At 32.0% G+C, this 19,129-nt stretch overlaps 1 protein-coding gene across 1 annotated transcript in view; it reads right to left on the reverse strand.

Annotated features, from left to right (window-relative positions):
- The window catches only part of cac (cacophony), a 172,323-nt gene that overhangs the window by 53,691 nt on the left and 99,503 nt on the right, over positions 1–19,129 (reverse strand). The window contains exon 3 of the mRNA XM_065357783.1: positions 1,217–1,405. Coding sequence (XP_065213855.1) covers positions 1,217–1,401 — 185 coding nt within the window. The 5' untranslated portion in view covers positions 1,402–1,405. The remainder of the gene's footprint in view (positions 1–1,216; positions 1,406–19,129) is intronic.

The raw sequence follows: 19,129 nt of genomic DNA on the forward strand, positions 1-19,129 counted from the left end.
TCGTTTTTGGCCGTACCTAAACGATATAAATTGCTGAAAAAACGTCGATGTTTTATTCTTATTTTTACACATTTTTCGTTCATATAAGTTCCACCTCATCCTTATCCAAAATTTCATTATAATCGTCATAAAATTTTTGGAATTTCAATTTTTTTCTAAAAAATTTCAATAGAAATGAATGCAGCACAAAACTTGTTATGCAACAAATCACACGATTCAAATTATTTTCAACTATAAGAGAGAGACCATTCTTTAAATTAATATAATCGAAAGAAATGCTTAATATTCTGTGATCAACCAAGAAGTTATGGAAACTTTCGAATGATGATATCTTTTAGAACTTCAATGAAGATTTACAACAGTTAAACTTTAGCCTATTTATAATAAAATTCATTAAAAATAAATCAACGAAATGTTTAATTAGCAAAATCAACGTTGAATCTGATTGAAACACATTACCTTTTAAATCTTTTTTGTCGTTTTTATCATAAAACTGTGCACAAGTTTGCGTATAATTACTAACCGCCCACTTTCCTTGGTTTTTAATTAAAGTGTGTTTTTCCGTTTTTATTTTTTAATTTACATTGCTTCTATCGCCCTTTATATAACATTACCTAGGTAGATTAGTTTTATTGCAAAAATACACTAACTACCTACCCAACTATCTATCTACCTATCTGCAATCAAACAGAAATCATTATTAGGAAGTTGAGCGAATTCGACGATGTTTTTTAATTAATAAAGGAATGGAGCGAAGGTACGTGAATTATTAGAAACATTCTGCGCGCAAAAACTACACAAAACTCCGCAGCAGAAAATAAATTGACGACTTCGAGTTGAAACGTGCTTTATAACAAAATAAAATTTAATTTAACTTCTAACCTGTTGACAAAATTCAAAAAATTAATCCAAGTAGAGAAAATGAAGCTGTGCTTTCATCTAGTCACCCTTTTGTTTAATGTCCCTACCTTTTTACACGAAGGGTATTCCGAATAATAATAAAAAAACCCTCAACGCGTAATGCCACAGTCTGCGGATTATATGAGTACAGCTGTCAGGCTCCAGCCATTAGGTGGAAGTAACCTACTCCAGTACAGTTTTTTTTTCAACAGGCTATTTTTTTTTCTAAATTTCTGGTAGAATTTACCTACTCCGTATAAACAATACTTGTACATACAAAGCAAAATATGAATGATAGATTTGTTATCTAACTCACATGATGTCGCCAAGCTTCACTCTGGTTTGTATTAGCGCACATGTCTTGTGATCTGATGTAGTCACAGCTCTTCTCCTGCCACGATACCGAGGGCTATAAGCCGGTGTAATGGTTGGCCCCGGTAGCACCTGAGCGCTTTCTTTCCGTTTTAAACTCATATGTCGGCCTACCACGCCGCTGATCATTCTGCTGAAACAAAAAACAAAATAAAAATTCAGTTTAATCAATTTAGCGAATAAGCCATCTCTCTCTTTTTTTTTTTTTTTTTTTTAAAGGACGTCGATCTAACGAAGAATTGGATCAAAGTACATTTACAGTTACTTGCATCATCAATGGAAGGCTACCTGGTCTGTGCAAATGAATGCTCCTAAGTTTTTTAAAAATCTCCACCAAAGATCAGATTTTACATAATTTTTTTTCAAGCACCTATTATGTTGTTCAGCATGTTAACTTTACATAAAAATCATAAAAAATGTTTAAATTTGAAATTTTGGCTGTACAGAAAGCTTTGAAAAAACTATCACCACAACTGGTACTTTACCCTATTTGTCATTTAATATTTAAAATTTTTTGAGCTATCTCTGAAAAATGTTTAAAAAGTTCACCAAAAATTACGAAAAGTAAAATTACATGTAAGTAAACGAAAAGTCAAGTTTTGACATAAATGATGTTCTAACGTAAGCACAGTCGAGAAGTTCTGCACAGCACGATCAGAGTTCGAGATAATTGTGTGAAAACGTTGCAGTATAGAATCTAGGGTTGATAGCGTTTTTACGGCAAACTGGTTATGCAATTTTATTAACACGAATGACGACTAATTGAATACAATGAAGAGCTCTATTCCAAAGTGGGTTAAATCATTTTTTCCACCCAAAAATGCGTTTACAATTTTTGATGCTAAAATTTGTTCTGTTTCCAAAGGTCGGTGCACCTTTCCTTTCTTTGGACATAGAACAATTGTTTGTGGAAAAATTTATTTTGAAAAATCGATGACTTGACTCACTTTTGAAGCAAAAATCTTCGTAAAACGTGTTTTTTTAAAAAATGACTTAGGAATAGAGCTCTTCATAATGATTTGCAGGTTCCGCTCATCGAAAGCTACGTAGGTGTAGGTACTAACGGAACACTTTTTGGTACAGGGTGCCCAGAAACATCGTGAACCCCTAAAAATAGTGAATGATAATAATGATAGCACATGATTGGTTGTTGGACTGGAGAGATAACATTCCACCAATCCTATTTCACGTTGCCAACCTATACTTTTAATGAAAAACTTTCTTTGGGGTTCACAATATTTCTGGGCATCCTGTATGTACTTATGTAGGTACTAGCTAGGTAGGTACTCAAGATACTTCATCGTATTATTCATCGCAAATTCTAAAAATGACCAAAACGATTTTGAAACGAGATCAATTTTGGATTTGAAGATTCATTTTCATACGATTTTTTTCTCCTTTAAAATTGAAACTTTGATCGCTTCATTGAGATTTTTCAACTTTTTTCGAAATTAAAACGAATCCAAAAAAATTAAAATGTCGAGAAACATTTTTTAAATTTGAAGGCAAAATGGAAAAATGATACTCGACTATAAATAGCTCCAAACTTTCCAGTATAGTGATTTTGCTACAATTATCAAAGAGGAATTTAAAAAATGCACGGAAAAATTTGCTACCCATGTTCATCAAAACTGAAAATGGAATACATGATTTTAATTTATTGATCTTTTCCCTGAAGAGAATAAATTGAAGTGATTGAATATACTCGTAGATTTTATATTTGTATCATACAATGATTAATTTTTCATTCCTCAACTTGAAGAAACTGAAATAAAAAATTAATGCCAAACATTTTTTTTCATAAGAATTTTAAAATTTCATTACCAAGTAGGTATCACTTCAAATCGTTCCCCAAGATAGATTTCGTAACAAAAAACGGTTACATTTTTTGTTTAATGACTGCTGCTCAACTAATTAAAATTAAAGATTGACACCATGTTTGTAAAAAGTGTTTCATTTTCTTGTGGGTATAAGTAACCGTCAGCTGGTCGTTTTCAGATCTTTGGTATGCCAGTCTTTTGATGGGACACCTTGTATATATATACATGAAGAAGGAATAAAAGACGTTTATCGTAGCCGGAAGTCATAATAATGTGATGGGGAAGGATTTTTATTTTCTACGCATATTTGCGGATGAAATACCAATATTTATATAAAATGTCTCAGCGACGCAACTTCAGCTTATTTCAAAACAATAGCATTCGTGGCATAACTGTGTCAAAACTTGTATAATTAAATTGTAGGTGTACCGCAGTGTTGAAAGGGTGACAATCGGTCAGTTTGGATTACATTGTTTGCAAAGCCAATAAAAACTGATGCCTGGACGATGATCACTTCGCCGAAGGTTAAACCAACCGTAGGGGTGGGTATGACTGGATACGCGTACAATATTTCACTGCTTCGATACATAACTAAATGCACTGTTTAGCTGGCGATCGATCAATCACCGTCTATATGTAGCAACTATCTCTTCTAACCCATTTCACTAATTAAGCGGTCTTCGCTGTCCCACCTCTTTTCGCTTTCTCCAAACTTTCGTCTTTGAAAATCATCTCTTACGTGAGAAACCCCTTCAAACTAGCAATTTAATTAAAATTTGCTTCACTATGGGCCCCTTTATCAAGCATATTTTCTTTGTTTCGGCAGATTTTAGTTCTAAACGAGGATAATTATTCTTTTTCGATGGTATTGTCTCTCTCTTTTCGCTTTAATGTCTCGATAAAAATTTCCACGTATTCGAGAAAGCGCGCAAATAACTTGACTTACTAAACGCTGATAAAACCATTTTATTCATTTCGATAAATTCTTATCATCTAACGATACTGATTCCAACAAACGAACAAGAGAATTCGCTAGGTAGGTATCATATTTTACGAGTATTTTCGCTTTAATTTTCTGCTAACGAAATCGTCCAACTGTACAATACACATAAGTATAAATGTTCTTGTAGTTTTTGAATCAGAAAGTTTTCAATTATTTTTGAAACGAGAAATGGAACTTTATATTTCACGGAGACTGAATTGCCGCGGTCTTCTTTATTATATGATTTTTGTTCGTTTAGTTTTCACCCCAGATTACCTAATATTACACGCTTTTACTCGAATAATTGAATTGTCGTACAATGAAATAGTACACTCCGTGTTCACATTGACAGATGTAATTACACTCGTTCATATAGGTAATTTGATGCTCGTATTTTTTGAATCGTTATGTTTGAAGAAAAATTTGAAATTCCATACAAACAATGTTGGTATTAATCTAATGTAATGGCGGGGGTAAAGGGAAGTTGGATACCGCAAAAGTTGGATAATTAAGCAGGAATATGTATACCTATATAAAATAAATATTTTCAACTTAATGTAGAAATTACGTCAATTGAAAAATGTTAAAAAATTATCTACCTGAGCACTGATTTTTATTTTCAATTTTTTTCTTTAGATTAGTGTACTCGTAAGTTTGAAAGATTATTTCTATAATTTTGCAGTTTCAACATTTGTATTCTTTTCTCAAAAGTTGTCACTTCTCAACTCTAACTCTATATTTATTTACGTTTGGAAAAATTCGTTTTTTTTTTAAAATTACTTTGGCTATTTTTCAGATTTAAATTTTTTTTTTTGCAAGTTTTGTTTGAATCACAAAACAAATTTTACGCACTTCTCATCTCTTCTAAAAAGAGCAAATTTCCTTAAAACACTCAACTGTGTGACAAAAAAACTCAGTCAACATAAAAAAAAATAAACAAATGAAGAAGTAAGCGCAGAGCTCTTGCGTGAAAATCTTTTCGTTTTTCTATGGCAGAATTTCTGTTACTCGTACGCAGCAGTACCAACGTTTGTCAACAAAAGGTAACCACACTCAATTAATCTTCCACTGGACAAGTTAACAAAACCACTTTACACAAGAAAAATAGGTGTCTACTACTTACACTCATTTCTCCGCAGATGAATCTACAAGAAACAACAATTTTTTGATTACTGCCACATTTCAATGAACAAATAGGTATTTCACGCTTTATATTTCATTTCCAAAAATTGAAAAATAGAAAGGGATTGTCTATTTTTTTTTTTTTTTTTTGAAAGTGAGAGATAGAGAGAGAGAGAACTTTATAAACATAGAAAGGTACTTTTTTCTTCATATCAAGATGTGACTTGAAAAAAAAATGGCCAATGACAATGAATTTTGTATATGAAGATGAAAATTAGCAAAAATAAACTACATCAAAAAGAATTATTTTTGAAAAATTGAATGATAGGCAACACCTCGGTAAATTGTGGATTTTCATTCGGAAAAATTCTGAACACTTCGAGTATGTTTTGAGATCTTTCGCAGACATCTTCAGAATAGTTCTTTAAAAAAATCCTCAACCGCCTTATGTAAGTACCAGGTACCCTACCTATATTGTAGCATGAGAGACAGACATCGATGTTAATTCCAAGCTCGACGAGTGAAATATTTGTTCTCCCTGTTCTTATTATGAAAAATGGCGGTTTTGAGAGATAAGATTATTGAAATGTTCCGATGTCTCGATAATTTTAACTCTGCTCTTCAACTCGTAAATATCATTTCTGTTGATGAGTGCAGATGTAATTTTTAGTGTGGGCATCAGCCTATTCATTTTTTTTGAATTTATGTGTACAAACACCTTCCTAATTGACCCACTGATTCCAATCTTACTTTTCGTGCCGGTGCATCCTATTTACACATTCCTACTTATATCATACTGTTGAAACTCCCACTCCTTGAAGAAATATTACCACCTTGTCCCCCTCAGTTAAAAATTCGAGATGAATGCTAAATGCTGCTTCTGCTGCGTTCCAAAATCTAAATGATTAAAAATTTAAAACACTTCTATTGAAATTGAAAAAAAAAACATAAAATTAAACAGGAACAATATCAACATCTTCATGATGAATATTTTGAAACATAAACTTGACGATTTTCGACTTAAATTTGCATAATTATGTAAGTATCAAGAATACAACACACGATGAGTGTGTTTTGAATGAAAGTTGTAACAAAAACAAAACCCTATTCTCACGATACATATCCAAATTGCCGATATAAATTTATGAATATGTACAACGAGTAACGATAAATTTTCTATAGGCCTATTTGATTACGACACGCAGTAAAGTCAGTTCGTTTATTTACTCAACAAAGTGAGAATCTACAAACAAACGCGTGAATTTTTTTTTATTTGTTTTGTTCCCTTCAGTGTTTTGGATTTCTATTAAAGATTGAAGAAACAGGGGTTACCTTTATTCGTACAATTTCCAAAAGTTTTCCGCTTCTTTGCCTTTTCGTTTTTGCTGCTTACTAATTTCCTGTGTAACTTTTACTCTATTGTAACATAAGATAAAGTAATTATTTTCCGAGTGAAAATTTTTTGAATACAAGACTATGTATAAATCCTGCTTCAGGTACTTCGGAACGAGTTTACAAGAGCTATGAAATTTGTAATAAGCTCGATAGTGTTATTATGACATTCTGCCTAACTGACGTGGCCCAACGTTACTCTATACACGAGATGAAGGATATTTTAAATATAACTTTTTGTTTCTTCACTTCTACCTTTCGATTTTTTTGGAAGTGGTATAGCTCTTCAAAGTTTGAAAAATTACTATAAAAACTCGTTAAAATTTTTTTGAAAGCCTTTAAATTGTATTACTTACTCGCAACGTGGCGTATTTTTCCGCAGTTTTATCAGGTGATTGATCAATCCGAGCTAATGCAGAATTTTAATTTCTTATATGTACCTACATACGAAAAAGGCATTTAGCATACCCGAAAATCTAGGCCTAACGATACGCTATGTTCTGCTGTAGTTTGTGTACCTTAGCAACATGATTTGAAAATTCGTTCACACAGCCTTTAAATATTCCACAGACCTATAATTTTATCATGCTAAGAGATAAATCAAATTCATCGCTGTGCTCCGTACAACGTTCACGTCAACACCTAAAATAGCTAATTTATTCAAGAGCTGGCCGATCAAACTGTATTTTTGAATGGGCTTCTTTAACCGCGTAATCTAATTAATATATGTAGTAAACCAGGATAGGATATAGCCTACCACTTTTCAATCTAACGGAATAAATATGGAATTTCGATCACTACAGATGATTTTTTAAAAATGAAATGAATGCGCGGAAAATGCATAATTATGGTGTTCAATTCATTATAAGGTATTCATGAAAATTTTCAAAAACATCACGGAAGTAATTTAAAACCATACTTAACTGCGGGCAGTTGATTTTTTCCTCAGCTTGAATTTACTTCCTCTCCTGTCAATTTTAAACAAGTGACCCTATCAAGAACTTAAAAACACCTAGTTCCTAATAACGTTTCTTCAAATTTTTGAAGTGGAAAATGTACCTATTGGAATGTTGAAAAACCCAAGTAACACTTGAAATTAAGTCAAATAGAATCATTTTCAATATTGCTTACAGATGATGATCGTCATCAGACTCGATCAGATCATTATTCTAATGATGTGCACATGACAATGCTAAGCTTAAATGAGCTCGTGTACTAGCAAATCTTCTTTGCAAAATACACAATTATATGAACCTACCAATTCTCTTTTTGAGGCTTGGAAGACTATCAATATCAAAAACGGGCTTTTGGTTGCTATAGAGCCTTGTGCTGGTTTCAAAGATGACTATTTGCGAGTATTTTACCATTTGTTTACAGTGGGCCTTATTAGAAACACTTGCTATAATCAATATATTGTCTTGTTCAAAAACAGTTACAAACATCAATTTTTCTTTAAAACTGAATACACCATTGGAAAGAGGATAAAATCTGTTGGGTACCAGATTGGATTCAATTATGGATACAATAAATTATGCAGTCAACTTTAGAATTTTTTTTTCATAAAAAAAAGTGGCCTATAAAATGTATTACTCAACTCGAGAGTCGTGTTTTTCAAAGACGACTGAAACTCAATTATTAATTTTTGCCCAAATATTTCTACAAAGGTAAAATCACAGTTGGGAGGTTGCGATTAGAATCGTCTTTCGTCAACTAGCGCTATTTTGCGGTTTGAGCGCATAGCAGCGGAGAAAATCTGGTGGTGTCCTTATTAGGACTACCTACCTTAAATTAACAATACTTACCTAGTCGAATAGGCGAATACGAGTAATTAGCAATCTGTTGTATTACGAAATAGTTATTCGTTAATATTAATAGAATTTACATCCAATTTTCCAGTCTCTTGTTTTAATATTATTAAAAGTATTAGGCTCATATTATACGCAAGCATTACAAAAAAATTACCAAGTTAAAATCTGATAATAACTGAAAATGAAAATTACATGATAAAGGCGAAAAACAAAACGCTGCTAAAAGTAAGGGATTATGTTCAAGTAAGCGGATTCCTGACTTGTTCGTTCGAAAGAACATTATTCCCCGAAAAAATACTTTTAAAAAGCAAAAAACCCGCCAAGCTAGAAAAAAACTGCAAAAGTTGGTCTTTAAAAAAAAAACTAATAGATAAATGCACCTCAAAAAAAAAAAAAAAAAAAACAGGAACCTTCTGCTGAAAAAATAATGTGATATCAAACTACCACCAAGCAATCAGTTGTTTTAAAAATCAATTTTTTTCTGTCTGGACATTGAAAAATTTTAGACGCATCAGTTTTAATGATGTACCTACTTTACAAAATCATATCAAAGTAAAAAGTGCTTGAAAATCATTGTAGCGTAGGATAGTAACACTCAAATCCATCAGGTATTGAAAATGAATTTGAAAACCGGGCTGAAAAGAAAGTTCCCACCAAGCTTGGCCCGGTTTTCAAATTCATTTTCAATACCTGATGGATTTGAGTGTTACTATCCTACGCTACAATGATTTTCAAGCACTTTTTACTTTGATATGATTTTGTAAAGTAGGTACATCATTAAAACTGATGCGTCTAAAATTTTTCAATGTCCAGACAGAAAAAAATTGATTTTTAAAACAACTGATTGCTTGGTGGTAGTTTGATATCACATTATTTTTTCAGCAGAAGGTTCCTGTTTTTTTTTTTTTTTTTGAGGTGCATTTATCTATTAGTTTTTTTTTTAAAGACCAACTTTTGCAGTTTTTTTCTAGCTTGGCGGGTTTTTTGCTTTTTAAAAGTATTTTTTCGGGGAATATCAGTCGTTTTTTTTGTTTTTGTTGAAATACTTATTTCCTTCTATCAGTTTTTTTTTAAAGACCAACCTTAAGCAGGTTTTTTTTCTAGCTTGGCGGGTTTTTTGCTTTTTAAAAGTATTTTTTCGGGGATATCAGTCGTTTTTTTAAAAATTATATTTGCCTACCCATTTTTATTTAAAGATTAACTTTTGTAGAAATTTTTTTAGATCAGTAGGTTTTTCTTCTTAAAAGTATTTTTTCAGAAGGATATCAGTTGTTTTTTTTTAATGAATAAAAATATATTTAAAAAAAACAACAATAATTCTGCATGATAGGGTATCAAATCTGTCATCTGTAATGGTAAGTACACTGGTGAATGGTATTATTTTTGTAATCAGTGATGAAAAACTGAAACTGGTTAAAAACTGAAACTGAAATGAAGAAATTGAAACTAACTACTCGCAAATAAAACTGAAAACTGAAAATGCAAAGATGCAAAACTAAAACTGAAAAAAAAACAAAACTAAGGGTGAAATTCTTGTGCAAGTCTTGTTTTTTGCCATCACAGTCAAGTCAAAACACCTTAAAAGCACCGACAGATAGAAAATTTTAAAAACCCCTCCATTCTCGTAATCCACAGCTTATAAATTATCTAATGATCCGCCAATAATATAGTTTCATCGAGCAAGTAATTTTGTTCATTTTCAGTAAACTCGATATTTAAGTGATTAGATATCACTATAGGCTCTGACATTACACTTAGTTATACTTTATACATACATCGAAAACTCGTTCGGTAAATTATTGATAATACTCACTCAATAGTCAATAGTCGATAATTCATCTTCAAACAGACGAATAATTTGGTGAAATTATCTAAATTTTATACTCTACGCGTGGTAGTAAATTATACCACAACCATCGATGCGTATCATTGGAGGAAAAAATCAACAAGTAACTAGAAACGTACAAGATCATGTATTATGGTTACTGTACATAAAACAGAATGAGTCTGAAAATGAACAACTCGATGTATGTACATATTAGAATTGAAATAATGCTTGTTCAACGCTGAATTAGTTAGTAGTTACTTGCATTACAACTTGTCGACTCAATCAACAATGAGACAAATCATGTACATCACTACATCAGAAATCTAGCACTAGCTATTCGAACACAAATCAAAATGAAAAATGTCCAAAAATACACACTGCATTATTGCATACAACCAACTGATAATGAATTAATGATGTATAAATAATCGTACGAAAGCAGCAGTGATAACTGCTGAAACTCTATGATGAGGTAATTCGTGAGTCACAACGAATTAAATACTCAGTTCAAAATGGAATAAAAGCTCTTCGTATGAATAGATAGATTTCACTTGTTGACAAATGTATTGGACCATTTCATCGTTCATATTGTACATCCACAAATTGCCTCTGATCACTTTGGCCAATTGTCTATTTAGTAAAGGTATCAGATGAACTGAAAAGTGAAAACCGAGCAAAACTGTACATCATCTTGAAAGGTTACTTCTGTTTGCGATCTTCTTGTTTAGTTTGTGTGGCGATTCCTCAATATTAAGCTTTTTTGTCATTTTTCTTTGATTCTTGCTCTGTGAAAAAAAACAAACAAACACGAATTAGCTGAAAAAATTCACCTGCATCTTTTTGTAGCTAACAGATTGGGATGATAAAGCTTTCAAAATGTCAGCTTGTTCTTAGATTACTCACCGGAATCAAGGCTATTTTGTAGTTAGATTAGAGATGATAAATTTCAGGAAATTTATTTTTTGGAAACTTTCAGAAACTTTCGGAAACTTTCCGGAAATTTATTTTTCTTCGATGAATGAGGCACCACATACCTGTTTATAACAAATGCCAGTTTTAAAATGTTATTAGTCAACTACAAACTAATGAATTTCCAAAAATTCTGTTTTTTTATTTTTTTTATTTATTCTCATATTTTCTGCAATAAAATGTCATTTGTGTGGTGTTTTATGAATTAAAAAATGTGACCAAGTTCAAGAATTTAATGATTACTTCACAACCTGCACCAGAAAAATTCTAAAAGAAAAAAAATGCAGGGATTTGAACCAAAATTTTCAACTGTAACTGGAACTGGAATAAACTAGAACATTTTTGGGGAAATAATTTTCTATTTTTTATCCAATTAGCTTTTACTGAAATCAAAACAAAAATTGGAATTGGAACCCAAATTTGAAATTTTCATTTCTCTAACCATAAGCTTGTAACCTTTGAATAAATTTGGTTAATTATGGTCCATGAAATTGCGACAATTGAGACAAATATTGCCATTTTCTCTCATTAGTCATTGAATAATTTTTTTTATTTAAAAAAATTGATTCTTGAATCATTGATAATGCATATCTTGAACTTCTTGAAGGAGACAACTAATATTATAGGTATTTGTTTTTGAAAAAATGTGCAGTATTTTTTTAAATTTCAAGAAATTGTCTCAAAATGGTTCATCCGCAAGTTTTTTATTGTTACACCTGTTGAAAAAATGATACCAAGTCGTGTATATACGCGTATTTCGAAAATTTCATTCAAAAAATTTTTTAAAAAACCAAGAAAACCATATTTTATTGTTTTAAATGTCATAATCTAGTGGTGTTTGTTTACTGTTTAGTGTTTACAAGCATTTCCTTATTAGGTTTGTTCGTTTTTATTACTCGGTCTAACCGGGTCTACACTTTCCTTACTCTCCTTACTCCGCTCTCCACTTTTTACCCCTGATTTAACCAAAGACCTATAACAGGTCTCTGGATTTAACCTTACCCGGGTAAGAAACCTGGTTAAAAACGAACAAACCTATTATGAATGAGAATTCTGAACTCTAGTAAGCGTTTTGATGAAAATTTATAAATTTCATAAATTTCCATGAAAATGGAAATTTAAAAATTTGAAAGTTTCCGGAAAATTTCCTGAAAAATTTCAAGAAAGTTTCCGTTGAAAGTTTCCTCTCATCTCTAAGTTAGATAGATTTAACAAACATGATATGTTTCAAACTAGCCTGAAAATAGAAGAAACAAAGAAGGGTTAGAATGTGTTAGGGATAAGGACACTTCAAAACATCACTTACATAACAGATTTCAAGTTTCAGTGATCTTTACGATCCAGACTTGAAGAACTGAAACGTAAGAGTACATTATTCCATACAGTGGAATACAAGAATTTGAGAAAATAATCATTAATCAATATAACACTTACGACATCTTTTAGAGGTATTTCTTTCAAACCGCAGGAACTGAAGTTAAGCTCTCCGTTCTTTATTCTGTCGTTCAAATTATTAGGTACCACCTCTTGTGTTAGAATGGCCAAGTATTAGAATGGTCAAGTTGTAGAATAAGAGGGAAAAAAAGGGAAAAATATTTTTGTTGCCAACCCACTTTGTTTGGAGAAGAAAATTTTGTAAAATAATTAAAATGAAAAGTAAAGCCCAAGTATTAGAATGGTCAAGTTGTAGAATAGTCAAGTATTAGAATGGTCAAGTATTTGAAAAATAGGGGGAAAAGAGCAATCTGTTATAAGAGGATGAGGAAGTGGTACTTAGACTTAGTACTTTTTTGGATAATAGGGTACAAGGGTAGCCGTTTTCAGGGTTGGGGGGCGCTGTGTCCGCTCACCTCGGCTTCGCCTCGGTTGCGCGGGTCGCTTTGTTGTTCATACTATGTCTGTGAACTTCCCTCGGCCTTCGGCCTCGGTGAGTACAGTTTTTTAGAAACTACCGCAGGTACTGTCTACATACACGGTAATGTCCAGCCTCCGTCTGAACTCACCAAGGGGAGTAATGCTCATTGAATGAAATATAAATTTTAAACGGCTCGGCTTCGCCTCGCCTAATTCTCACATTCTCCGAGTCCATCCTGATATTTGTATTTTTCATTTTCTAACACTTGACCATTCTAATACTTGACTATTCTACAACTTGACCATTCTAATACTTGGGCTTTTCTTTTCATTTTAATTTACAAAATTTTCTTCTCCAAACAAAGTGGGTTGGCAACAAAAATATTTTTCCCTTTTTTTCCCTCTTTTTCTACCACCTGACCATTCTAATACTTGTCCATTCTAACACATGAGGTGGTCTCAAATTATTAGTAGCAACCATTTTTTAATACTTTTAAGTACGATTATTAAACTAAAAATCAGTAATCACGATTCATGAAGGAATACACTTCTTATCACTGTTTACTATTTCAGTTCGTTGGGGGGGACTCCGTCCCCCCCACACCCCCCCTTGGGCTTCGCCCAAACTGCTTTCTACTCCTTTTATATTTATCTCCACCACCTCTACCGGTGCCGCCGTAGTTAAATCGGTAAAATAACCACCGGAAACTTTCCGTTGACAGGGCTACAGCCTCTTCAAATGAACGGATTTACTTGAAATTTTGTATAGAGGTAGTGTAAGTCATGTAGATGACCCTTTTTTAGACTTCAACTAAAAATTTTTATTTTGTTTCTTCTATTCCACTACTTTCTCATCTCAGTCACTGAAAAATCATGAAGCTAATTTCCGTTGTCAGGGCTACAGCCTCTCCTAATGAACCGATTTGCTTGAAATTTTGCACATTGATAGTGAATATGATGTAGATTGTGCTTTTCTACGGTACCACGAAAAATTTTCATTTTGGGGGTGTTTTTGGAGGGAGAGAAATTTTCAAATTGAGAAAAAGTGGGTCAAAAATAATTTTTTTTAAAAATTGACGTTGTATTTAGAAATAACTCGTAAATTTACACCAGTGTACAAAATTTTACTTGAATTGGTTCAGTAGTTTTTTGTTGACACGAAGATTTGTGATTTCAAAAATTACCCCAAAATGCTAACTTTGGGTACTCCAATCTACATAATTTTTTACCGTAGAAAGTTTGTAAACATACCAAATTAAAGCTCTCGTTGATGCCAACAACATATCAGAAAATCAGAATCGTACGTTTTTTTATTCGCGAGAAATTGAACATCGAAAATACGCTTAGTTGTTCAGAGAATGTAAGCAGTAAGTGGCCGGACTGTCATCACGTTTGTATTATTGTTATTGTTTGTTGTTTTTTTTGTGTGCGTTTTTTTTTCTAGCTTGGCGGGGCAGTCCGACCGGACTGCTTGATTAAGAAATCTTACATAATCCTGCCGCTTATTAATACTCTTTGACAATAAAGAGTAAAATAGAATTTTAGGGTTAAGATACCTAAAAAGAAGTACCAACTGTTTGAACTACAGAAACGACAGATGACTGGTGTGCCAACAAGTCAAAAAGGCTTAAGCATCTTTTGAAACGAGAGAATGAAACAAAAATATGCAGAGATTATTTTTATACTTAAGCAAGTAGGTATACTTACCTATATTTATAAATAAATATTTGTTGCAAATTAATTATAATGTACTACTACGTGAAAATGTAAAATCAAATTTTATCTGCATTAATAGTTTTAAATTTCATAAAGAAGAAACTATTCTTTCTATCAACTTGTAAAATCATTATAATTGTTGATTTGTAATTTTGTAACACATTTTAGGATTAATTAAAACTTGACGAGATGGGTGAGTTGGTTGAGGTTATTTCCTATTGTTAGTTTTTCGTCAAGATTTTTAGTCAAGGATTTTAGGATTGGAATTTACAGAAATAAAATTTCAGTTATTAAGATGAGATAAATAATTGGTAAATAGATACATAATGTTAATAGGTACTAGGTTCCTAGATTAAGATAGGTAGATCGCGAAAAAAAAAAATGTTGAAAAATGTTTACCAAATCCAGTGGAGAACTTCATTTTTAGTTGAAAGATAGTGTGCCCCTCGAGGGAAGATATGAGTACTCAAAGAGAGAGTATTAGCGAAAAAATCGTGTTTTTTTCGCTCTAGCCCCTATCCAACCAGTTTTCGAAAAAATGACCTAGTCCCAACAGATAATATTTGAGATTCTGCGTCGATCAAGGCTATTTCCATTAAGATCCAAGACCACTTTTAGGATTCTATCGAGCGGTTGAAAATTTGAAAATTACCTAGTTATTTTTGGTCAAATTCGAGTTTTGAATTTTTTTTCTTAAATATTTTGTATTAATCGAGCCAAAAAATGGAAAGTTGTCATTTCTTAAACTGGGGAAGTATTTTGGAACCAAGTGGTGCCAATTTTGTGTTCATTATTACCGATTTAAAAAACTCGAAAAAATAGCCAAGAATTTATCAAATTTCTTCGGTTTTCTTGAAACATTTATAGGTACGTCTAGGAACAAAATTTTTCCAAATTGAAAGTCAATTTTTTTGGTATCTACATTATCAGAGATGATGAACTGCCTTTCTTAATTAAATGCCTTTACGAATCACGAACCGGTTCTCCAATTCAACCATGTAAATCTGCGGTAGGCTTATTATCAAGCTCGATCGTAATCCTAAAAAAAAAGGTAAGTATACACCGAAGGATGTTCACTATGGTTATTCTACTTACCCACTTCTGTATCCATTTTTCAACCACTTTCATGTTATGAATCAGAAATAATTTTTCACAGCAATTGAGAAATTAAACTTTTTTTTTTTTTTAATTTCACCAAACGGAAACTCTTAGGATGTTTATTCATGTACGAAAGCCTATTTCCAATTAATAAGCATAAAAACCGGAATAATTTAATCTGTGAGGTCGCTCATAATTTCATAAACTTTGCATTTAAACAAAGTCTCGCTTAAAAAGCACACTTTGTCGGCCCGCACGCTTGTGTATACGCATTATGACGTATACAATTTAATGTAAATGCCAGCCAAGCGAACGTAAACCTTTAAAGGGGTTGCTATCCCTGTTACTCAATATTTTGAGCTTTAATTATCTCAACAATTTAATTTCCTTTGTCACCTTTTCAGATTAATAGATTGATAAATTATGGCGACATTTTATATAAACGTTTTCGACGAACCGGGGAGAGGGCGTAAATAAATCGAGGGTTTACTTTAATTGGATTCCTTTTAATAAAATTTTCACACGAAAATCGAATATAATGTTTTTCTTAGCCTCGTTTAAATTCGTCTTATTAAACTAATTTTCTTTCCGATACACAGACACGCGTTTCGTTCACGCTGACGTCATTTGACGAACTTCCACAGACAATAGAAGTAATTTTTTTTACGTTCCAAAACGTCTTTGGAATTTAATCACGATGAAACTGATTCGATAATAAATTAAATCGCGCCGATGGGTGTACTTTGTATGTGTGCTAGTCGTACATTATCTTTTCCTTTTTTTTTTTTTCATCAACGTTTAGCTTAAAATTTCTAACTACAACAAAGTAGGTAGATACCTACCTACCTATCTACCTGTTTCATGAATTCAAAATGTTGAAATTTCAAGAATTTTCTCGTCACTTCAATTAATTTTGAAAAGAATTCGTTAGGTACCGATATTTTTCATTTAGCTTATTTTCAAAACAAAAATGTGTACATTGGCGAAAAGCGAAAAATTTACCTTCAGCTATTCTGGGCATCGTCGATTGATGAACCAACCAGCATTCCAGTTATATGCCTAATGTAAAATGAAAATATTTTATCAAAATAGGTTCTATGCAGTTGTTTATACAATGTAGAAATCTACATAATTCACCTAATTTAAAAGTTACTTTAAGTAATGAAATGAAGTGCGGACATATATAACAATTTTCTATTTTAAAAAACAGTCAAAAAATGAGAGAATAGGTATACATGCCGTTTTAAACTGAATTCGAAATTATTTTAACATTTTGTCTAATAAGCCAACCGCTTTAAATGTGTAGGTAAGCAAACAAATATTATTAGCTACTAAAGTTTTCAAAAGAGAAAAACAAATATTTGCTTACCCACAATTGATTTAAACGCAACATGTACGTACTACGTATAGGTAAGTTAATTCAAGTTTTCTCTAACACAATAGGTAAGTACGTATACGAGTACATTTTTAACAACAACAAAAAAAAACTCGTTCGAAGAAGTGAGGCAAATGAGGAAATTTTCTCAAATTATATAACAGCCTCATTTCAGCGAACTGATTTTCAATGTTTTTCGCATCACTTAAGTATGCCACAAAATTCTTGAGAAATGTTGTAAATAAATTTCAATTTAAAATCAACTATTCGCAGCTAAGTTTCCAAAACAAAATATTTCTTTATTTAGGTCTTATATTAATTTAAATTTGAATCAGAAAAGACAGTGTGTGGCAATATAAGTCTTGAACGGCGCGGCGCCTAATGGGGTTACAAAATTCGAAAATCTATAATTATATCTATGTACTCTCGGCTACAATTCTCAGCATTGAGATGAAATATGGCTTTCGATATAGGTATGTAATTAATTATAATTAATTACTTTGTATTTCAATTGAAGATTTAATCCATATCGACTCAAAAATTAGATTTATACGTAAAAAGAACATGTTCTGAAATTCTTATGACCAGATCTACGATAAGAATTGATATGAGGCGGAAATCGATATGAGGTGACTTCGAGTAGTTTTTGAGCCTCCAACACGATTTTGTGAATTCTAGTTTGCTAAATTATGCTTTAAAATCCTGTCTAAAAATGAAGAAATTTTGGGTAAAATCATTTACAATAGATTTAAAGGATTAACGATGGGGCACAGAGCGTTTCAAATTTTAGCCTAATAGATACCTAGTTACCTACCTCATCCTCATCAATCAAAACCATCAACTTTTTCATTTTGTCCTATAATGTTCCAAAAACTTTCTTAAATTCGAGAAATAGTGTTTGGCTTTTAAAATTTCGGTTGATAAGGTATTTTAACATGCCTTTTCAATGTACAAAGCTTCATTTGAATCTTGAATTTTTTTTGGCTGGTTTTGGATACCTTTACCTAAAGTTCCCTGGTAAGGCCCTATCGACAACGGAAGTTCTCCAATCACCAGAAAATTTATTCGATTGATCACTGAAAAGTCAAAAGAGCATCCAAATATGCATCAACAGGCCAAATTTAAGGTGCTGAATTTCATTTTTAGCTTCTTAATGGACATTTTAACATACAAGGAGCCATTTCTGTAAAGGAAATCAAAATTTGTATAAATTGAACGGAAAGCTGATATAGTGTATACGTTAGTCTATTTTCAACCTCCCGAATCTATTTGTGTTAATTTCCAGTTGTTCTGAAGCCTTCAGCAGATTTTTTGATTAAATCACAATTTTTTTTTTTTTAAATTTGAACAAAATTCTGAAAATATTTTTCTGAATTGGTGAAAAGGGCCACAAATCCGGTAACATCGAGTTTGCACGTGCTCTTTTCCATTTTGACCTTTCTGACTCGTGTAACAACTTTTCTGAAACTGGGAACTCTAAAGATCAGCTCGAGGCTCCAAACGGTTTGAAACCACCACAAATCGATTGGACAAGTCGAAAATAGGGTATAAAGTAAATTTCAACTTCCTACCTCTATTTGACGAAATTTCAAGTTTTACCAGGAGAATGGGCTTTTCAATTTCCAAAAATTTTTAAAAATAAAAAAATAAAATTCAGCGCCAAATTTGTCCTATAAGTAGTTATAACGGTGTATTTTTGGACGCTCATTTGGTGTTTTGTCCGGTATAAGAATTTTTCTGGCAGTTGGAATAGGTAGGTAGTATAGGTACGTCTCTTGTGAGGAAAAATTGGTAGTTATTTTCAAAGTTTTAAAATGGCAAAAGCTTGTAATTATTCTCATGTAAATATACGCGTACATATAGGTACGAGTAATTCAAGAACCTCACGTAGAA

Source organism: Planococcus citri, chromosome 3 (genome assembly GCF_950023065.1).
Source record: "Planococcus citri chromosome 3, ihPlaCitr1.1, whole genome shotgun sequence".
In the NCBI taxonomy this organism is placed as follows: Eukaryota; Metazoa; Arthropoda; class Insecta; order Hemiptera; family Pseudococcidae; genus Planococcus; species Planococcus citri.